Source organism: Saccopteryx leptura, chromosome 3 (genome assembly GCF_036850995.1).
Source record: "Saccopteryx leptura isolate mSacLep1 chromosome 3, mSacLep1_pri_phased_curated, whole genome shotgun sequence".
Taxonomy (NCBI): Eukaryota; Metazoa; Chordata; class Mammalia; order Chiroptera; family Emballonuridae; genus Saccopteryx; species Saccopteryx leptura.
In genome coordinates this window covers 5,215,995-5,238,989 of record NC_089505.1, presented here as the reverse complement: position 1 = coordinate 5,238,989, position 22,995 = coordinate 5,215,995, and the positions used below count along the sequence as shown (strand labels likewise).

The 22,995-nt window shown below is 58.5% G+C and overlaps 1 protein-coding gene across 3 annotated transcripts; it reads right to left on the bottom strand.

Annotated features, from left to right (window-relative positions):
• Positions 1–3,781: 3,781 nt before the first annotated feature.
• On the bottom strand, positions 3,782–22,771 carry CCR6 (C-C motif chemokine receptor 6). Of its 3 annotated transcripts, none has more exons than XM_066372879.1 (3): positions 22,684–22,771; positions 5,015–5,116; positions 3,782–4,926 (listed from the first exon to the last, which is right to left on the bottom strand). In XM_066372879.1, exons 2-3 carry the CDS (start codon positions 5,015–5,017, stop codon positions 3,805–3,807), a joined length of 1,125 nt encoding a protein of 374 aa, XP_066228976.1. In that variant the 5' UTR covers positions 5,018–5,116; positions 22,684–22,771; the 3' UTR covers positions 3,782–3,804. The 3 variants fall into 3 exon arrangements, with proteins under 3 accessions (XP_066228976.1, XP_066228977.1, XP_066228975.1); XM_066372880.1 differs by lacking the exon at positions 22,684–22,771 and adding an exon at positions 22,300–22,388; XM_066372878.1 differs by lacking the exon at positions 22,684–22,771 and adding an exon at positions 15,534–15,693.
• Positions 22,772–22,995: the final 224 nt, after the last annotated feature.

Here is a 22,995-nt window from a genome sequence, read left to right as displayed (position 1 = left end):
GGAACCAAGAAAAACTGTCTGTGGTCGACACAGACAGACGTGATTATACATAAACACACACATGTGTGCATATCATATGTGTGTGCACAGGTGTAGAAATACTTCATTAATGGCAGATTGGTCGGCGTGACTCATTGTCCCATGAAAGAGGACCAGGTCCCCAAACCCAGCAGGATAGTGTGCGGAGTGCAGAGGAGAGACTACGGCAGCACCGGGGGCCCAGCGGGAGCCTGCCAGCGAGGGGAGGCAGGGGACATCGAGGAAAAGCAGGCACGAGAGCTATCAAGGACAGTCCCGGGGACGTCCGTGTAGGAGCAAACCCCATGAGTGCAGGCACCGTGTGGGACGTCCGTGTAGGAGCAAACCCCACGAGTGGACGCACCGTGTGGGATGTCCGTGTAGGAGCAAACCCCACGAGTGGACGCACTGTGTGGGACGTCCGTGTAGGAGCAAACCCCACGAGTACAGGCACTGTGTGGGACGTCCGTGTAGGAGCAAACCCCACGCGCGCAGGCACCGTGTGGGACGTCCGTGTAGGAGCAAACCCCACGAGTGGACGCACTGTGTGGGACGTCCGTGTAGGAGCAAACCCCACGCGCGCAGGCACCGTGTGGGACGTCCGTGTAGGAGCAAACCCCACGAGTGCAGGCTCCGTGTGGGATCTCCGTGTAGGAGCAAACCCCACGAGTGCAGGCACCGTGTGGGACGTCCGTGTAGGAGCAAACCCCATGTGCGCAGGCACCATGTGGGATGTCTGTGTAGGAGTAAACCCCACACATGCAGGCATCGTGTGGGACGTCCGTGTAGGAGCAAACCCCACGAGTGCAGGCACCGTGTGGGATGTCCGTGTAGGAGCAAACCCCACGCGCGCAGGCTCCATGTGGGACGTCCGTGTAGGAGCAAACCCCACGAGTGCAGGCACCGTGTGGGACGTCCGTGTAGGAGCAAACCCCACACACGCAGGCACCGTGTGGGACATCCGTGTAGGAGCAAACCCCACGCGCGCAGGCACCGTGTGGGACGTCCGTGTAGGAGCAAACCCCACGCGCGCAGGCACCATGTGGGACGTCCGTGTAGGAGCAAACCCCACAAGTGCAGGCTCCGTGTGGGACGTCCGTGTAGGAGCAAACCCCACACACGCAGGCACCGTGTGGGACATCCGTGTAGGAGCAAACCCCACGCGCGCAGGCACCGTGTGGGACGTCCGTGTAGGAGCAAACCCCACGCGCACAGGCACCGTGTGGGACGTCCGTGTAGGAGCAAACCCCACGAGCGCAGGCACCGTGTGGGACGTCCGTGTAGGAGCAGACCCCACGCACGCAGGCACCGTGTGGGACGTCCGTGTAGGAGCAGACCCCACGCACGCAGGCTCCGTGTGGGACGTCCGTGTAGGAGCAGACCCCACGCACGCAGGCACCGTGTGGGACGTCCGTGTAGGAGCAAACCCCACGCACGCAGGCACCGTGTGGGACGTCCGTGTAGGAGCAAACCCCACACACGCAGGCACCGTGTGGGACGTCCGTGTAGGAGCAAACCCCACGCACGCAGGCTCCGTGTGGGACGTCCGTGTAGGAGCAAACCCCACGCACGCAGGCACCGTGTGGGACGTCCGTGTAGGAGCAAACCCCACGAGTGCAGGCACCGTGTGGGACGTTCGTGTAGGAGCAAACCCCACAAGTGCAGGCTCCGTGTGGGACGTCCGTGTAGGAGCAAACCCCACGAGTGCAGGCACCGTGTGGGACGTTCGTGTAGGAGCAAACCCCACGCACGCAGACACCGTGTGGGCGCGTGCTGTTAGCCAGCTGCCTGACTCACCCAAAGCAAGAAAGCAAAGAGGTGGCTTCACCAAGTAAAGCATTCGGTAACATTTTGGAAACATTTTTATTCATCCGGGCTGAAATGTTAGGAGCGCTACTGCTTTAAGAGGTGATCTGAACAATGTAGATACGACATGCCCGTTTCCCGCTGTGCCAAACACTGAGAGGTTTCTGTGCCGGGCGGGAAACGGACGCCCGCTGGTCTTCGTATCCGCGCGGCAGACGCAGCGAAGGAGGCTTCTGAGCGGCGTGTCCTCTGCTTTGACTCCTCAGCCGGCCGCAGACAGGCGGGAAGAGGTGAGGGTCTCACACACCCCCGTCTCCCCAGACGGACGGACAGACGGGACGCTGAACTGGAAGAGCGTCTGTCTCTACCGCCACGTGCAAATCAGTCTAACTTTGCAAAGCTGACACCGCAGTTTTTTTGTTTGTTTTCTAAAGATTTTATTTTATTTTTTTTAAGAGAGAGGGGAGAGAGACAGAGAGAGTGGGGAGGGGAGGAGCAGGCAGCAGCCTCCTGGAGTAGTTGCTTCTCACAGGCGCTTTGCCCAGGCGAGCCCGGGGTTCTGAACCGGCGCCCTCAGCGTTCCCGGTCGACGACGCTCTATCCACTGCGCCACCACTGCAGGTCAGGCACCAACACCTGGTTTTTAAAACACAGACCTTGAACCCTAAGCTATCGCTTTCAGTTTCCACAGAGACCGAGCTGAAGCTGGAGAGAGCGAGACCGAGTATTCGAGAGCGTGTCCGTGTGCGTGAGGCGTCCCCGTGGCCGGCAGAGCACGCGGCCTCTGCTCACACGCTTGGCCTTTCGGAACACGTGGTGTTTGCCTCTTGGGTCCCTCAGTTTACACAGCAAACTTCCCACCCTGAGTTCTGTGAACTCCGCAGCAGGTGGAGGGGGCTGTTGGAATCCGACTGCCCCGGGAGCCTCAGGCTCCAGGTGGAGCCACTTTGAAGTCCGCGGTGGGAGACAGCACGATTCTGCCTCCACGGGAATCCTCATGACCCGTCCTGGGCCACACACCCTCCGCTCCACTCGACATGGGACGCAAGTTCCTCTGTATCTTCTCAGCAAAGCTGCCTGTTTCTTTTCTACTTTCTTTCTTCAAGTATTCTATGTATGAGCCTACTTGAACCCCTCGCACTGGGAGCTGCCTACGAGCACCACTTCCTCGTGGCTCGCTAGACGGGTATCTGAGCCCCGTCCCGCCGGCTGAACGTCCGCTGTTCCACCCTGTCTTCCTAGAACTCTCCGTCGGATGGGCTTTCAGAGGCGGAGACCGGTGACAGGGGTCACAGCAAACGTCCCCCTCCGGATGGCCCGTGACGGCCCGAAGCCAGACCCGTGGTGACGTCAGAGCACTCGTCCAGCCTCGCCCATCTCTCTGGTCAGCATTTCAGCCACTGCTCTGAGCATCTTCTCCCCACGCCCTCTGCAACCCGACGGTTGCCACACGCGCCGGACGGGCACGGGCTGACACGTCGGCCGGTCCTCAGCTACCTCTGTGTAGCAACAGCAGACACTCCGGTGGACAAAATGTTTGACCCTTGGCCTAGAATGCGTGGTATGAGGGCTTTTTATTTTATTTTATTTTTTCTGGTTTGGTTTTTCAAACCGTGTGATTTTTTTTTGTTTGTTTGTCCGTTCGTTGGCTCCGACGGGAGGAAATTGTGGTGTGGAGGCCGCTGCACACAGAGCGTCTGAAAACGTTCGCGTTCGTAAGCACATCCCCGGAATCCAGCATTTCCCGAAGCCTGCCGCCCTGTGGGAGGCCGGCTGTAAAGACCAGGGTCCCAGCAATCTGGTCACGTGGAGCTGGGAGACGCCCCCCCCACGTCACAGCCCGCCCCCCCAGCCCCAGCCCCATAGAAAGTCTCACAGCCCTGGTCCCACGGGGAAGACACGGCTCCCCTGCGCTCAGTGTCCACGTTCCCGCGTGTCGGGGGGCGGGGGGCGCGCGGCCACCTCCCGCCCCGGGGAACCTCACATGGTGAAGGACGAGGGGTTGTCGACGTCGGCCGTCTCGCTGTTCTGCCGGGCGACGTAGGTGTCCGAGTGCAGCCGGCAGGAGGAGAAGCCCGGGGCCTTCGGCCTCCTCCTGACACAGAGCAGGTCCTTCATGATCCTCAGGAAGTAGCTCCTGAACTTCTGGCCGATGAAGGCGTAGAGCACGGGGTTGAGGCAGCAGTGCAGGAAGGCCAGGACCTCCGTGCCGTTCCTGACGTAGTCCAGCGCCTTCTCGCCGCGGCAGGAGCGGTTCACCCTCCCCAGGTTGGCGGCCGTCACCAGGAGCGTCACGTTGTGAGGGACCTGGCAGGCCAGGAAGACCAGGACCACCGCCAGGACCACGCGGACGGCCCGGTGCCGCTGGGAGTTCTGGGCCCGCAGGAGGGTCCGGACGATGAACAGGTAGCAGAAGGTCATGAAGACGAGCGGGACGAAGAAGCCGAACAGCAGCTGCAGCCCCAGCATCAGCAGCTTCCACTGCAGCGGCGCGGACACCTGGCGGTAGCGCGGCTCGCAGACCGGCGCCTTGCCGCCCTGCGGCACGTACTTCTGGTTGAAGGTGAAGGTGGCCACGGAGATGAGGACCGACAGCGCCCACACCGCCAGGCAGATCGCCCGGCGGTGCGCCAGCGTCCTGGAGCGGAGGCGGAAGGACTTGGTGGCCTGGACGATGGCGATGTAGCGGTCCAGGCTGACGCAGGCCAGCAGCAGCATCCCGCAGTTGAAGTTGACGGCGTAGATGCCTCTCACCAGCTTGCACGCGTCGTTGCTGAAGACCCACTGGCCCTCGGCGTGCGTCACCGCCCAGAACGGCAGGGTCAGGACGAACAGGATGTCCGCCACGGCCATGTTCAAGAGGTACACGTCGGTCATCGACTTGGCCTTCTTATAGAAGGCGAAGGTGATCACCACCAGGACGTTGCCCAGGAGGCCGAAGACGCAGATCAGAGAGTAGGCGACCGGCAGGAACAGCCTGGAGAAGTCCCGGACCTCCTGCAGGCTGCACGGGGCTGTGTCATTGGACGGGAGGTAATCCGCACTGGCGTTTTCATTGCCGCCGTCGTCGTAGAAGTACCCGCTGCTGTAGTCTATCTGCTCCTGGAAAACGAGCGAGGGTGGGGTTAGCTGTCGGTCGTTCCCCAACGGCCAGACTCACACTCCCGGCCCAAGTGACGCTCACACTCACCATGCTCCTTGTCCCGCGGGACCTGGGCGGAGATCCGGGCCGATGGAGAAGGCGGCGGGCCTCACCCCTCGCTCCTCAGCGGAGGTGACAGGGAGAGCCGACCTGAGCAGGAAGGAAGCAGAGCACACTGTCAGGACACGTGCTCCAGGAACGCCGGAGCCTCCATCCGAATCGAACAGGAGGAGTGCACACCTGTGCGCCACCCCAAAAACACCCATTCGCCGCGGGGGGTTGCCCCCCCCCCCGTTCTGTAACGGGCCAGACGGCACGTCCTCTAGTCTCTGGGGGTCGACGGTCACCATCACGAGCAGGTGACCCTGGTCTTAGACAGCCCCACACAGGAATGGGCTCACCCGGACGGGGTGCCCGCAGTCGTCACAACAGGGGCTTTGTCCGCAAAACCACAGACGTTGACCTGCACAAAAGTCTTCACGCAAAGTTTCAGGCACCACCAACAAGGTTTCCCCGAACAGAATGTATAAAAGTGAAGCAAGGTCCAAAGCATTTCTATCTTACGGCTCCAGCCTGCAGGCTGTTTATAATACAGTTGGGTAGTTTTTCACCCACGCGGGCATGTGAGAATCATTGATCGTTTTTGTTGGTGGTGTTTGATTTTTTTTCAAAGTTTGAATGTGACAGTCCCTCTCATGATTATATGCTAAACCAGACTCTCTGGCCGGGAAAGGCAGTAGGAATAAAAGCTACAAATATGTCCAGGGCACAGTCTACTGAGTAACCACTCATCTGCCGGGGCAGTCACAGCAGAGCCTCAGAAACCAGTGTCGGGGGCTCAGGGGTCAGAGCCGGCATGATTAGGCATGGCTCCATGCACAGACTGGCTTGGGGTGTCCACGGAGGATGGCCACAGGGCCAGGCCGGGGAGGGCATCCCCAGCAGATGACCGGGCAGCTCCAGCTGAAGAGGAATACCAAGCATTGCACGTCTGTGCAGCAGTGCGACCGGCTGCCCGAGCCCTCTTGACCGTCGGACACCTCCCCTGAGCGTGCCAGGCGCTGGAACGCCGAGAGGGCCGGGCTCTGGACGTTGGCCAGCAGGTGAGTGAAAGGTAGAGCTGCAGTCCTAGCGCCAAGGACGCTGACATTGGTCACTTGGAACAAACGCAGTCGGGGAGGACGTTTCTGCTGTTTTCACGCTCACTCGTTTGTCTCCGGTTGGTGCTACATCCTGCTTTGCTCTCTGTCACCAGCATCCCACCCCCCAACCAGACCCCTGGCCCAGAACCCTCTGTGCTCACCTGCAGTGTGCTCCCCGCACACTCCCCGCTTCTCCCAGCCCCGCCGGCTGCCCTGAGGGGTCAAGAAGCAGCAATAACAGAAGTGCAGGCGGCGGGTGCGCTGGCTGAGAGGTGAGACTCCCCCATCACCCGTCCCGCGTGCCGGCCGGTGCTCACCTGCAGGTCAGTGTGGACCCCGATGTGGGAGGAGGAAGCAACACGCGGGTCCAGAGCGCCCTTCTGGGTGAGTGTGCGTTGCACCGACTTCCTCCCACGTCGGGATCCACACTGACCTGCAGGGGAGGCCCGAGCGTCCTCTGTGTGATGTGACGCTGACGTCGTTGCTCACACCGTCACGGATTGGTGGCCTCAATGCCCCGCCTTCCTGACGCCTGGAGCTGTCACTGGCTGCCCGTCCGTCACTCTGAATACGAGGCTGGAGGGGGCGGAGGCGGGGGCCACCTCGGCCCTTTGCTGTCACCCACGGGGCGCTGCTGACCGGGCGCGTGGGGGCACAGAGCATGGGCACGCAGAGCGTCCGCGGGCAGACACACGTGCGGAGATACACGCGCGCAGGGCGTCCGCGGGCAGACACACGTGCGGAGATACACGCGCGCAGGGCGTCCGCGGGCAGACACACGTGCGGAGATACACGCGCGCAGGGCGTCCGCGGGCAGACACACGTGCGGAGATGCACGCGCGCAGGGCGTCCGCGGGCAGGCACACGTGCGGAGATGCACGCGCGCAGGGCGTCCGCGGGCAGGCACACGTGCGGAGATGCACGCGCGCAGGGCGTCCGCGGGCAGACACACGTGCGGAGATACACGCGCGCAGGGCGTCCGCGGGCAGACACACGTGCGGAGATACACGCGCGCAGAGCGTCCGCGGGCAGACACACGTGCGGAGATGCACGCGCGCAGAGCGTCCGCGGGCAGACACACGGGAGGAGATACACGCGCGCAGGGCGTCCGCGGGCAGACACACGTGCGGAGATACACGCGCGCAGAGCGTCCGCGGGCAGACACACGGGAGGAGATACACGCGTGCAGAGCGTCCGCGGGCAGACACACGTGCGGAGATACACGACGCATGGAATGGGCCCTCGGCGCGCGCACATCAGCCGGAACCTGCCGGCGAGACTGGCGCCTCCAGCCAGGGTGGGTTAGCAGAGACCAGCTCCGCGGCAGCCCGCCACCAGCGCCACCCGTTAAACACAGTGAGCGGCCGTGTTCGGACATGGGTGGCGGCCGTCACAGAAGTGCAGCTCCTGACCAGGAGGAGAGAAAGCCCCCAGCTTACACCGGAAGCTGTTTCCCAGCGGAGAGCGGGGGAATCCCCTGAGCAGAGAGGGCCGATCTCACCGAGTTGAGGGAAGGAGGGTCAGGGGTCCAGGGCAGCTGCCCTTTGCAGAGCAAGAGAGGAGAGAGGAGGGGGCGACACTCGGAAGAATGAGGAGTCCTGGAGAGGAAGCCACACAGGGCTGGACGAAGAGCTACCAGAAAGGGGGGCAGAAGAGCCCCCAGAGCTCTCGCAGGCTGGAAACAGGTCTCTCCCGTGGACAGAGCGTCCCTCGTCCCAAGTCACGGGCATCGGTCGGGTGGCATCCTCAGAGGGCTGCCTCCTCGGGGGCAGTGGGGCGAGAATGATCCCACATTCAGTGCTGCCCGGTCCCTGCCACAACAAAGCTTGAGAGCACAGTTCAACTGCCCCATTTGGTTCCGGTGCTAGAACTGCATTCCAGAGGAAAGCCCCAGACCACCACGATGTCAGGCATAGGAACAAAAGTTTCTAGATGGCAGTAGCTCAAATGCTTGTGTCTCTCCAAAATTCGTATGCTGAAGCCGAGTCCCCAGTGGGATGGCATCTGGAGGTGGGGCCACCCCGCCTGCGTGGGATATGGACCCTCGGGAGAATAGACACTCGAGAGCTTGCATCCTCCGTCTCTGCTCTCTGCAGGTGCGGACGCAGAGCGAAGTCTGAAGACCGGGAAGTGCCCTCACCAGACAGAAGCACCTGGACCCTAGACTTCCAGCCCCGAGAACTGAGAGGAATGAACGTCTGTGTGTCAGCCCCTGGACTGTGGTACGTTGTCGTACAGCTCAGCCTCCCTAAGACACGGACATTCAAGGAAACAGGAAAACATGACCTGTGTGTGTGTGTGTGTGTGGAGAAACAGAAAAGTGACAGAGATGATAGACTTAGCAGAAAAAAGTGCTCCAAAACCTACTATAAAAGTACTGTAAATGTACTCCGTGCATTCAAGAAGGGAGAGAAGAGCATAAACGTAACAAGGAAGGCCCTGAAAGATATAAAAAGACCCAAATAAAGATTCCATAGATGAAGGATACCACACGTAAAATACAAGGTTTATGGACATCAGATGAGACACTGTGACACTCTCTCTATATACACAAATGCTGCATCCTAGCAACAAGCATTTGGAAATTGAACCTGAGAAACAAAAGTGATAAGCAGATCAAAGAAACATGAAGTGATGTCCTCAGGAATACATCTAGTAAAGTTTATACAAGCTTTATATGCTGAAAACTGCACAGCCTTGCCAAGACGCATCAAAATACGACCTAAACTAATGGGAAGATGGCGTCACGTTCAGGATCAAGGGGTTCCGTGTTCATTGTCAGCTCTCTCCTAATTAACCTAGAGACACAACATCATCTAAATCACCATCGTGGCAAAGACGTTTTTTGTAGAAATTGACAAGATGATTCTAAAATGTATACAAAAAATCCAAGGGACTTAGAATAGCCAAGACAATTTTGGGGGAAGAGTAATAATAAGAAGAAGAAGATGCATGACTCACACTACCTGATAGCAAAGCTTCCTAAGACACTACAGCCATCATGACATAAAGGGGAGACACATACGATCAGTGAGACAGAATGCGTCCAGAAAGAGGCCCCCCGCATACGTGGTCTACTGATCCACAGCTAAGGTGCTGATTGTAACTCAGTGGGGACAAAACAGTCTTCTCAATAAACGGCACGGAAACCACTGGATAGGCGCATATAAAAGAAATAGACTCTATTCCTTACCTCACACCATAGGCAAAAAAAAAATAAAAAGAAAATAACTTCAAATGAGTTTGAGAGAGCTAAAACCAAAAATATATCCAGCAGAAACATAGATCTTTTGTGCCCTTGGGAATGAAAGAGATTTCTTATATACATTGCGAAAAGCATGAATTGTTAAAGCCTTGTTCAACGGTGCTTGATCGGGATTTAAAACTTCCTCTCTTTGAAAGACACTTCAAGGATGAAAAAACAACAAAGCATCAAATGAGAATTCTTTTTTTTTTTTTTGGAAACTTACGTCTGATCACGGCTTGTATCCGGAATGTGCAAAGACCTCTTAAAACTCACGGTCAAGAAGAAACACACCTCAATAAGAAACAGGCAAAACAAAACAAAAAAACTGAATTCAACTCACCGGAGAAAATGCTTGATTGCAAATAAACACAAGAGGCTGAAGCAGGGGTTCCCAGACTTTTTACACAGGGGGCCAGTTCACTGTCCCTCAGACCGTTGGAGGGCCGGACTATAAAAAAAACTATGAACAAATCCCTATGCACACTGCACATATCTTATTTTAAAGTAAAAAAACAAAACGGGAACAAATACAATATTTAAAATAAAGAATAAGTAGATTTAAATCAACACACTGACCAGTATTTCAATGGGAACTATGCTCCTCTCACTGACCACCAATGAAAGAGGTGCCCCTTCCGGAAGTGTGGCGGGGGCTGAATAAATGGCCTCAGGGGGCCACATGCAGCCCACAGGCCGTAGTTTGGGGACCCCTGGGCTAGAGGTTCATTCAGCACCCTTCAGCATTGGAGAAACGCACCCCGATGCTGTGGCGGGGACGTCACCTCACGCCCACTCCGAGGGCTAGAGTTAGGGGGCAGATGAGACCCCGGGGAAGGGGTGCAGATGAGGATGAAGGCGGCAGCGCTCTCAGACGCCTGTGGTGGAGAGCAGCACTCCTCAGCACAGAAAGCCATGTGGCTGATTCTTAAAAGCTAAACAGGCACTTACCGTATGAATCAGCCCCTGGCTCCGACCCCTGCACCCAAGAGAAGTGAAAACGAAAGGCTCACACTTGAACGTGCACAGCAAGCTCACTCTTTGTTTTTGTTGTTAATTTTCCCATCGATTTCCGGGGGGGGGGGGAGAACCAGAGAGGGAGGGAGAGAGGGGAGCCCCAACTCTGTTGTTGCCCTTGGTTGTCCCGTGTAGTTGCACGCTGATTGATTGCTTCTTGTACATGCTCCGACCGCAGTCTCTGGAGCACCGTGTTAATGTTGTGTCCACTGAGCCACCCACTTCCAGGACCAAAAACTTATTCATAACAACCCCAAACAGGAAGAACCCAACTCTCCATCAGCTGGTGAGCAGATAAGTAACTCGTCCCACCCCCACGTGGTGGGACACTGCTCAACGGGAAAAGAGAACACGCTACCAGCATGCGCTCCAACACGGTGACTCTCAAAGGGGTTTGCTGGGTAAAGAATCCAGACATCTAAGACCAGGTGCTGCATTGTTGCATTTAGACGACATTCTAGAAAAGGCAACACAACAGTGGTGGAAATCAAGCCCGTGGTCATCTGGGCGGGCCTGAGAAGAGATTGGCTGGGAAGGTGGTGCAGGTGGTGTGTCTCTCACCCCCTCTTACTGCACGCAGAAGATACTGCACTTTTTTAACCAGAGGAAGGTTTGTGGCAACCTGCACTGAGCAAGTGTATCGGCCCCATTTCTCCAACAGGCTCAGATGATGGTTAGCATTTCCTTCTTAGCAACAAAGTATTTAAGACATGTACACATTTTTAGACAATGCTATTGCACACTTACTAAGCTACAGTGTGGCGGAAGCATAACTTTTATATGAACTGGAAAATCAAGAATTCGTGTGACATGCTGAATTGCGATATTGCTGTGTTGTGGTGGCCTGCAGCCAAATGCTCCATATGCCTGTATTTCAAATCAGTGACATTTATTGCATTCATATATCAATAAAATCAGTTTTAAAATAACTGCAGGCCCTGGCCGGTTGGCTCAGTGGTAGGGCATCGGCCCAGTGTGTGGAAGTCCAGGGTTCAATTCCTGGCCAGGGCACACAGGAGAAGCACCTATCTGTTCTCCACCCTTCTTCCTCTCCTTTCTGTCTTTCTCTCTCTCTTCTCCTCCCACATCCATGGCTCAATTCGAGCCAGTTGGCCCCAGATGCTGAGGACGGCTCTGTGGCCTCTGCCTCGGGTGCTAGAATGGCTCCGGTTGCAACAGAGCAACGCCCCAGATGGGCAGAACATCGCCCCCTGGTGGGCATGCCGGGTGGATCCTGGTTGGGCGCATGCGGGAATCTGTCCCCCTGCCTCCCCCTCCTCTCACTTAATATAAATAGATAGATAGATAGATAGATAAAATAACCCCCAACAGTTCCATACAAATGTGCAGGCAGCAGGTGCTCAAGGTCAAAGAAAGGGGCCCCCCGGGGACTAAGGAGGCGTGGGCGCTGCGTGGGCAGTGGGTGGAAAGGTGCAGACGGTGGGAAGGGTGTGAAGCAGGAAGGGGTGGGGGAGCCAGCTGGGGGAAGGCATGGCCGTGGGGGCCACAGGGCCACAGCAGGGACTGCGGGAAGGGGCTGTGTTGGACCAAATGCCAGACCAAGGGTGGGGGGGGTCTCCAGACGTTCACTAGTGGGGCTGGCACACCACGACCCACGCCACACAGAGGTGGGGTCCATCCTGACGGGTGTGGGCAGCAGGGACAGGCTGCCCAGAAGAGCCGGCATGCCACGCCCAAGCTAACACCCACGGGAAGGGAAATACCTTGACCACACGAAGAGACACAGTCTTTCTGAACTCAGCCTTAATTCAGTTCAACAAGCGTTTGTGAATGTCTACTGAGGGTGAGCACTGAGGTGGAGTCAGACGCCTGCTCCAGCGTCAAGAAGTTGTCAGGGAACGTGCTGACCCTGTGGGACCCTGGCAACCACAGTGGGTGCGCAGAGAAGCAAGGGGCTGGCTCTGGGTGGAGGGAAGTCCGCTGTCGGGCAAGGCTGTCTCGTGGGCTGGGTCGGCGGGAGGAGCTGGCTGGATGCTCGGAGGCGCTAGACCAGGGGTCCCCAAACTTTTTACACAGGGGGCCAGTTCACTGTCCCTCAGACCGTTAGAGGGCCAGACTATAAAAAAAACTATGAACAAATCCCTATGCACACTGCATATATCTTATTTTAAAGTAAAAAAACAAAATGGGAACAAATACAATATTTAAAATAAAAAACAAGTAAATTTAAATCAAGAAACTGACCAGTATTTCAATGGGAACTATGGGCCTGCTTTTGGCTAATGAGATGGTCAATGTGCTTCTTTCATTGACCACCAATGAAAGAGGTGCCCCTTCCGGAAGTGCAGCGGGGGCCAGATAAATGGCCTCAGGGGGCCGCATGTGGCCCACGGGCCGTAGTTTGGGGACCCCTGCGCTAGACGATTGCCCTGAATGATGTTCGTGTGGGAGGCGCCATTTTAATGTCCTCCAACTTGTTCTTAGTTTTTGTTTGTTTGTTTGTTTTTTTCAAAGACAAAGAGAGAGTCAATGAGAGGGACAGACAGGGACAGACCGACCAGAACGAAGAGAGATGAGAAGCATCAATCATCAGTTTTTCGTTGTGACACCTTAGTTGTTCATTGATTGCTTTCTCATATGTGCCTTGATCACGGGCCTTCAGCAGACCGAGTGACCCCTTGCTGGAGCCAGCGACCTTGGGCTCAAGCTAGTGGGCTTTGCTCAAACCTGATGAGCCCATGCTCAAGCTGGCAACCTCGGGGTCTCGAACCTGGGTCCTCCACATCCCAGGCTGACGCTCTATCCACTGTGCCACCACCTGGTCAGGCTGTTCTTAGTTTTGATTAGGATGGCAGAACAAATCATAGTCACCCCAAACATGGAAACTCCGTGTTGCTTACGGATGGTGCTTCGGACCTGCGCGGTATACACGGTACACGAACCCAAATAACGATGAAACCAGCGCTGTTACGGTTAAGAATCAGGACTCTCCACTCAGAGACCGTGGCTGCGTGCATGTGTGCGGCAGCCCCCCCTCTGCCCCCCCCCCCCCACAGTGACTGGAAATGATTCAACCTGCCTCCAGACCGCCATCTTCACCACAAAAATCACGTGTGTTGTTTCGGAGAAATCGTGTTGGTGACACAGTGCCAACCACGACATGTTGGGGAGCCCGGGCCTATTTCTGTTCGCATAAATCGCCTCCGCTCGTGAGCAGCGACTGCCATGCTCTCTGGAGACAAGGCTGCTCCCGTTATGAAAATTGTGACGGGGGAAAAAGACTCTGAGAAGTTTTAAAATAGATATTTCTGCGCCTTCGCTGATGAACAGAGCGCAGTGAGCTGGTTGGTGAGGTTGGAGCAGGCAGAGGCCGGTGAATGCACTCGGCTGTCTGTCCGTCTCTCGGGGACCCCACGATCGACACCCTGTGAAGCTCCTCGGAATGGGGGCCGGCCCCCCTTGTCCTGACGCCCCGTTTTCCTCCCCGCACGCACTCCTCACCCCTGACCTCTCTCCGGTCCCTAAGTCACGTCTAAGACGCACCTGGCTGCAATGAGCCCTCACAATTCCGTATTTCCTAAGTCAGGTTTCTCGGGCAGACGGTACACACATGCTTCTGCAAAGCCAGCTGGTGTGAAGAGCAGAGGGAGGACGAGCTTCTGAACTGTCCCCGGGAGGGAGGGCTCTGAGGTCCCCAGTGGGGAATCGCGTGACAGCACGTTAGAAGGAAGGGCTGTACTGCCAGTTGGGGTTTTGCCAAAGTGAGAGAGGGTTCTCTTCTTGCATCCGGCTGCCTCGAGGGGCGCGCCACCCTACCAGTGACTCACTGTCACCACCTGCCTGACGGGGCGTCTTCATCCTCCCGTCCCCTGGGGTGTCTGTCACCATGTGGAACCAGACGAGGCCCTGGAAGTTAGGGTGCCCGGCCCCAACAATGACGCCTGGGGAGTCCTGGAGAATGGACCTGCATAAGGACCCAGTGACAGAGCGACCTTCACTGCCTGTGCCTCCGGGAGAGGCCGGCTGCTGTGGACTGCGGGCGGGCGGCCCCAGGTCACCGAGAAAGAAAGACAGGAGAGCTCGGGGTGGACAGGGCGCCCTCTGCCAACGTGCGTCTGCCAACAGCCCTGTCAGCTCCCAGCCCCGGTTGCCACGGTCACCATGGCCGGCGACTGTGCGGACAGCAGCTGGGGCGGGGTGTTGCAGACATTGCGAATCTATGATTCAACCTGAAACGTGTAAGCAATCGGGACGGGGACGCGTGAGCCAGGTGAAAGCACAGCTGGACGCTGGCTCGTGGTCTGGGGACTGCCCGAGGGGAACCGCCTCACGCCGCCTTGTGCGGGACCCTCCCTGGGGTGGCGCTGTGCTTGGCCTGCAGCCGTGAGCCAGGTGAAAGCACAGCTGGACGCTGGCTCGTGGTCTGGGGACCCTCCCTGGGGTGGCGCTGTGCTTGGCCTGCAGCCATGAGCTGCCCGGGTCGACCCCAGCGTCAGGGATGAAAATAGAGGAGGCCAGCTCGTCCGGGCTGAACACGGCGGCGGCCCACACTGGAACGAGTCCGGGCACAGAACCCCGAGCAGAGTCCAGCACAGCAGAGCCGACTAGGAAACCCTGCCAGGGACACAGGAGGTCCTGCACGCAGACCTGCAGCGCCCACCACACAGACAACAGAGGGGAGCTGAGCGGCAGCAGAACTTTGAGGAGTTTTACCTGAGGAGACGAGTGAATGAGTCAGGACGTGGGCACAGCCCTTGCCTGGTCATCGAACGGCACGTTCACCCACACGACAGTTCCACCCCCACTCACGGTGACTTTCATACTTTTTTTTAAAGGTTTCCCCATTTTTTAAATAAGATGTTATTGATTCATTTTGAGTGAGAGAGGAGAGAGAGAGAGAGAGAGAGAGAGAGAGAGAGAGAGAGAAGGAGGGAGGAGCAGGAAGCATCAACTTTCATTTCTGCCTTGACCAGGCAAGCCCAGGGTTTTGAACCAGCGACCTCAGCGTTCCAGGTCGAGGCTTTATCCACTGTGCCCCCACAGGTCAGGCTGCTTTCATACTTAAGAGCAGATACCTGTGTGACGCACAGAGACAGCACTGGCCCTGGCGGTGGGCAAACCCTGGCCCCAAAGATGTCCCGTCCTAATCCCTGGAACCCGTAAACAGGCGGCTCCACAAGGCAGAAGGGAAGAGGGAACCCACCTTGAGCTGGGAGGGCGTGCTGGGTCCTCCAGATGGGCCCGAGGTGATCATGAGCTCTTCAAAGTAGAGATACATTCCCGGCTGAGACAGAGGGAGGACAAGAGTCCTCAAGCACGAGAGGGACCCTGGCCCCCACTGCTGGTCTGCGACCAGAGGCTACACAATGCAGTGGCCTCTGGGACCCGCGTGGGAATGGCCTTCCACAGGCAGCCTACATGCAAATGGGGACCTTGGTGGCACAGCCACAGAGAGCTGAGCTCTGGCCACAGCCCAGCTGAGCGAGGAAGCAGCCTCTTTCAGAAATTCCCAGAGGAGTACAGCACCGCCTACTTCTCGATTTCAGCCTGGGGAGGCCTGTGTGTCAGACTTCTTACCCACAGACGGGAAGGTGCAGAATTGGGGTTGTTTAAGCTGCTAATTTGTAGTGATTCCCTCTGGCAGCAGCATTTAAAAAAAAAAAAAAAGGACCGGGCTCAGTCAATGAATCATTAAAACTTAGGAGTTTAGAATGAGCCCTAGTCAGTTAGCTCAGTGGTAGAGCGTCGGCCTGGCGTGCAGGAGTCCCGGGTTCGATTCCTGGCCAGGGCACACAGGAGAAGTGACCATCTGCTTCTCCACCCCTCCCCCTCTTGCTTCTATCTCTCTCTATCTCTCTTCCTCTCCTGCAGCTATGGCTCGGTTGGAGCCGGTTGGCCCCAGGTGCTGAGGATGGCTCCATGGCCTCTGCCTCAGGCGCTAAAATAGCTCAATTGCCGAGCAACGAAGCAATGACCCCAGATGCAGAACATCACCCCACAGGGAGCTTGCCGGGTGGATCCCAGTTTGGGTCGCATGTAGTAGTCTGTCTCTCTGCCTCCCCGCTTCTCGCTTAAGAAAAAAAGTTTAGAATGGGGCAAGTGATAGTTCTATCCATCCAGCACTGGTCAGATTCACAGAGTGACTTAGAGTGACTTCCAGTGATGGAAAAGGGGCTGGCTGGACGCAGTTGAAGCAGAGTGGCCACGGTGAGGAGAGAAACCACTCTGCCCAACCGAGAATTGGAGTTGGATAGGAGCGGGGTCATCAACTACCTGGTGTCACTTGAAAGAGGGTCTCTCTAGACTGACAACCTCCTCCCACCCGAGGGTGAGAATACGCCCAGCGGGTAGAGACAGCAGGAGCAGAATTGTCCTTGCATGAGGAAGACTATTTGAACAGCTCTCACCAAGAACGGCATGGCTGCCTTAGGAGAAGACCAGCTCTCTGACAAGCCCAGGGTGGGGGGTGGGGGGGGGGAGACCCTTATGGGATGTGAGGACGGAATCACGCAGATCAGACCTACTGAGTAAGAATCTCTGGACACAGAGCACTGCTCTTTGGGAAGGAAAGGGTTAATGTAAGCCAAGACACCCCCCCTTTCCAGCTGGAGAACACCAGGACTGAGGAACTGTGACCAGCCTGCCTTGGAAACTGTGCTAACGTCATTTACAAAGGGGAAGAAACCTGCCTTTCAGCAGACTGTCCCTATGTGTCCAGATGGCTTATTGCACACGGATCTGGACTTTATGGACCGCTGGGCCGCCCGTCCATGGAGGACCACGGGCACGAAGCTCCCAGGCGGCTTCTACCTGGGCCATCCCGCGATACAACCAGGGCGCCTTTGAGAGCAGCGCTCTCACACGGACTGTCATGGTGCCCCATGCCCATCTGTCACCAGAGCCCGTGGTGAGGAAGCTATCAGAGGGCTTGGGGCTTCTCCAAGAAAGGGGTGTGTCTGCCCGGTGCTTGCCTATGTCTTTGAATCATGGGTCAGGTCTGATATCAGTGAGACGGATGGGTCCCACGAGTGGCTTCGTTATTGGAAGGCGTGCGTGGCCGCGTATAGAATTGTTGCATCATAGGGGATTCAGATGACTGGACACAGGGACAGAGCAGCATTTAGATGTCAGTCCTGGGGTTGGGAGGAGAAAACTTGCCCTGGGATAGCTCGGTTTGGGAGATAGATGCTGACCGCACCCCCCTCTCAGATGTCTGCATCATGCTCCGATCAGTGGCTCTTCGGAGTTCTCCCCAAGGAGCACGTCCCCTCCCAAACCACCTCACCCAGCGGGGACTACTGGGGACAGGCGGACCTGAGGAATCGCTCGCTAACCCACTCACTGACAGGTGCACACGCCGCTCACCTCCAGCTCGGCCTCCCCGGGCTAACAGGGAGCCTGCGAGGGGGCCCCCCGAGGCACATGGGTCCTGCGCCCTTGGGTGACATACTGGCCTCCAGCCAGTCTCTAGTGGGTCCGTCTGCACCGCTCAGAAATGCATAAAACACAAGTGTGTGGGCCCCCAATCAGCTCCCGATCAGCTGTCTCCCATTCTGGATGTGCTTAGAAATCGACTTTTACCACAAGCCGCGTCTCGGAGTGGCCCTTCTGCCTGTTTAGAGGTACGTCACGGTAAGTACACCTTCATACGTGTTCCACAATTTAAAGTTTGAAACCACGTCAATAGATTAGCTCCTTCCATGAACGGCAAAGGAGCCAGACTCCCCAGAGTCAATGCACATACTTGGTGAGCAACAACAGCCTCCCACCTTGAATTTTAACCTTTCAAAGATTCTGTTACCACACACGAGAAGAAAGTGTTACTTTGAGAAGCCCTTAATGTTACCTCATTAGAGCAATCCTTTAAACATTGTATTTAAAAATATTAGCTTGCATTTTGCAATAGAACAATGTGGCTTCCTAGCACTGTTCTTGTGAGGTCCCACTAGCAGAAGACAGCATAGCTGAGTCTGACAGCAAATTGGTGAACTGGTTCAACAGCAGGAAGAATGCACCCTGAAAACCAGACACAGCCCAGCGAGGTGCAGAATGGATGGCCACCCACCCCAGGCGGTGAAGGGACCGCCAGCGTGCTCCGCCCTCCCGGGCCACCCACACTCACCTCCTCCACAGGGCTCCCCGGGGCCTCAACTTCGGGGAACCCCTTTCTTTGGACTGGGAGGTTTTGGGAGTCTCTAGACACATGCAGGTGACCAGGGACAGGTGGGAAACAGTTTAAGTCCATAGCAGTGAGCATCTTAGCTGGTTATCAGTTAACAGGCAATAACCCCTCAAAGGGAGTTAGTGGTCAGCTCCCTGGTGGGACCCGGTGAAGGGGGAGCAGACAGGGGCTGCAGGACCCCAGGAGCAGAGGAGGTGTGGCCAACAGACACACTCCAGTCATTGGTCCATTCGACCAAGGGCGGGCTTACCCAAGAATACTAGAGATGGGGAAAACATCTCTAATCATGTTATTGAAATACTACCAGCAAGAATAACTGTGTTAAAATGTTAACTTAAGCAAATTTAGTCACAAGTTTAAATTAAAATTAAATCAAAGCAGAAGATTTAAAGTCTGTGCTTATTTTCATCGATAGCAATGGCCTGCAAGACAGGGAATGAGACCGGAAAAAAAAATGTGTGCACATGTGTGTGGATGCATGTGTGTGTGCCTGATGTGCAGTGTGCATAGATACACACGTACGCATGTATATGCCGTGGGTATGCATTGTGTGCATGTGTATTACATGTGCATGGATGTGCTGTGTGTGCAGATGTGTGCATGCATGTGTGTTTGTGTATATTGTGTGTGTAGATGTGCTGCGGGCATGTTTATGTGTATTGTATGTACATGTGTTGTGTGTGAACATGCATGTGCAGGCATGTTTTGTACTGTGTGGGGGTATTTGTGTGTGTATGTGTGTGTTCATGTGTGCTGTGTGTTCATGCATATGTGTGTGTTGAGTGTGTGTGCATGTGTGTATGCACATGAGTACATGTGTGTGGACACGTGTGTGTGCTGGAGATTAAGTTCTAAGTACATTCTGAGCATCGGGGTCACTGCTTTACAGCTATTCTCTTTCTCTAACCTCACCAAACCTTCTGAGGTAGATGGTGCACCCACTTCATGGATGGGAAAACAGCAGCTCATCTCAGACCGTGTGGCTATGCCCATTCTAATTCATTTCCCCTCCAGAATGGTCTTCCTGAAGGAGGGCAAAATCACCCCAAGATCTTAAATAACCCGTTTACTTGGCAGCCTTTTGCTGTCGGCAGGCCCGCTCCCGCGCCGGTCTGTGCTCACAGCCGCCCGCTCCCGCGCCGGTCTGTGCTCACAGCGCGCCCGCTCCCTCGCCGGTCTGTGCACGCAGCGCCCACTCCTGCGCCGGTCTGTGCCCGCAGCGCCCTCTCCCGCGCCGGTCTGTGCCCGCAGCGCCCACTCCTGCGCCGGTCTGTGCCCGCAGCGCCCTCTCCCGCGCCTGTCTGTGCCCGCAGCGCCCGCTCCCGCGCCGGTCTGTGCCCGCAGTCGCCCGCTCCTGCGCCGGTCTGTGCCCGCAGCGCCCGCTCCCACGCCTGTCTGTGCCCGCCGCGCCCGCTCCCGCGCCGGTCTGTGCCCACAGCAGCCCGCTCCCGCTCCCGCGCCGGTCTGTGCCCGCAGCGCCCGCTCCCGCGCCGGTCTGTGCCCACAGCCGCCCGCTCCCGCTCCCGCGCCAGTCTGTGCCCGCAGCGTGCCCGCTCCCGCTCCCGCGCCGGTCTGTGCCCGCAGCGCCCGCTCCCGCGCCGGTCTGTGCCCGCAGCGCGCCCGCTCCCGCGCCGGTCTGTGCTCACAGCGTGCCCACTCCCGCGCCGGTCTGTGCCCGCAGCGCGCCCGCTCCCGCGCCGGTCTGTGCTCACAGCGTGCCCGCTCCCGCGCCGGTCTGTGCCCGCAGCCGCCCGCTCCCGCTCCCGCGCCGGTCTGTGCCCGCAGCGCCCGCTCCCGCGCCGGTCTGTGCCCGCAGCCGCCCGCTCCCGCGCCGGTCTGTGCTCACAGCGTGCCCCCTCCCGCGCCGGTCTGTGCTCACAGCGTGCCCGCTCCCGCGCCGGTCTGTGCTCACAGCGTGCCCGCTCCCGCGCCGGTCTGTGCCCGCAGCCGCCCGCTCCCGCTCCCGCGCCGGTCTGTGCTCACAGCGTGCCCGCTCCCGCGCCGGTCTGTGCTCACAGCGTGCCCGCTCTCGCGCCGGTCTGTGCCCGCAGCGCACCCGCTCCCGCTCCCGCGCCGGTCTGTGCCCGCAGCGCACCCGCTCCCGCTCCCGCGCCGGTCTGTGCCCGCAGCGCGCCCGCTCCCGCGCCGGTCTGTGCCCGCAGCGCCTGCTCCCGCGCCGGTCTGTGCCCGCAGCGCCCGCTCCCGCGCCGGTCTGTGCCCACAGCGTGCCCGCTCCCGCGCCGGTCTGTGCCCGAAGCGTGCCCGCTCCCGCGCCGGTCTGTGCCCACAGCGCCCGCTCCCGCGCCGGTCTGTGCCCGCAGCGCCTGCTCCCGCGCCGGTCTGTGCCCACAGCGTGCCCGCTCCCGCGCCGGTCTGTGCCCACAGCGCCCGCTCCCGCGCCGGTCTGTGCCCGCAGCGCCTGCTCCCGCGCCGGTCTGTGCTCACAGCGTGCCTGCTCCCGTGCCGGTCTGTGCCCGCAGCCGCCCGCTCCCGCTCCCGCGCCGGTCTGTGCCCGCAGCCGCCCGCTCCCGCTCCCGCGCCGGTCTGTGCTCACAGCGCGCCCGCTCCCGCGCCGGTCTGTGCTCACAGCGCGCCCGCTCCCGCGCCGGTCTGTGCCCGCAGCGCGCCCGCTCCCGCGCCGGTCTGTGCCCGCAGCGCGCCCGCTAGCGCGCCGGTCTGTGCCCGCAGCGTGCCCGCTCCCGCGCCGGTCTGTGCCCGCAGCGCCCGTTCCCGCGCCGGTCTGTGCCCGCAGCGTGCCCGCTCCCGCGCCGGTCTGTGCCCGCAGCCGCCCGCTCCCGCTCCCGCGCTGGTCTGTGCCCGCAGCCGCCCGCTCCCACGCCGGTCCGTGCCCGCAGCGCACCCGCTCCCGCTCCCGCGCCGGTCCGTGCCCGCAGCGCACCCGCTCCCGCTCCCGCGCCGGTCTGTGCCCGCAGCCGCCCGCTCCCGCTCCCGCGCCGGTCTGTGCCCGCAGCGCGCCCGCTCCCGCGCCGGTCTGTGCCCGCAGCGCGGCTGCTCCCGCGCCGGTCTGTGCCCGCAGCCGCCCGCTCCCGCTCCTGCGCCGGTCTGTGCCCGCAGCGCGCCTGCTCCCGCTCCCGCGCCGGTCTGTGCCCGCAGCGCCCGCTCCCGCGCCGGTCTGTGCTCACAGCGTGCCCACTCCCACGCCGGTCTGTGCCCGCAGCGCGCCCGCTCCCGCGCCGGTTGGCGCTCAGGATCAAGGTGTGTTTTCTCAGGGCATCTGAATCCCTGGGCACGCAGGGCGCTCGCCTGGCTCCGACACGCCCCAGCGGGGCCGACCCCTCCTCGGGCTTCCTTCTGCTTTTGAGTAAGAGCGGTTAGTTACCAAAGCAGCCCAAAGGTTTTTTCCAGTGATTTGTATAGAGGTTCCTGGGTTGTTTCTCTCACTGGTCCCTTTGCTTGTTTGAAATCCTGCTTTTCCGTTTTCTTTGTTATTTACAGAACTTGGATCCTTAAGAATCGCTTGCATGCAGACCTTGCATTTATCCCTTCACAGTGCTGACCTCTGCCACGTCCGTCTTCTGACCCCCCATCCCACCCCGCAGGCTTGGCTGCGGCGGGGGCAGGGGGGGGTGTTCTGTGGGAGACTCTCCTAAAGATCTTTGTGTACCTTCTATGGGCACAAGACACAGGCTCCATCATTCCTGTGACATTTGCATCTGTGATCAGAGCTTTTCCTGCTTTGCCCTGAGCCAGGTCCATTTCTCTTCAGGGCTGTCCTTATCAGCTCCCCACCGCAGACCCCAGCCAATCCAGACGCCCACCTCCTTACCTCCGCGTTGCAGAAAGCACTTCGTGCACGGCCCCCAGAAACACCTCTTGGCTTTGCTTTTTAGCACGTCGAACCCTTGGCGGGCACATCGTTAAGGAAAGAACCGTGTTTCTCTCCAGACGTGGTGCCCGAGCCATCACCCAGGCTCCGGGGGAAGGTGGTCAGAGCGAAACCACTGAGTGTACATTCAGAGGATCCGGGGACTTCTCCACAGCCCCGAGCTGCTGCTGAAACTGGAAGGACCGCGTCTGAGAGTGCGAGCGTCTAGTCAAGGGCGGGCACCCTCGAGGAAAACGGTGCCACGTCCACCACGCCTGAGACGAGGGGACCAGAGAAGACACCGAGACGTTTGCAAAAGGGCGAAGGTGGCGTAGCCGCGCTTACCTGGAGCGACGCTGTGTGTGACCCACAGAGAACTGTTCTGTCAGGCTGCTCCCGCCCCCGCCCGGGTGACCCTCCAGGTGCCCACGCCACACCGGTGGGGTTCTGAGAACAAGGTCGGATTTCTAGCGGTCATTAAGAAAAATGCAGAGAGAGAGAGAGAGAGAGACGGGAATTGGCCAAAAGCAAATTGCTGAATTACCACTTCCTATTTAAAAGGAACGCCTATTTGCCCAAACGCAGATGGTTAACCATCTAGGTTCTGCAGAGTGTAAAAATAATCATGACTCCCCCCCTCCCCCGAACGCACATCCA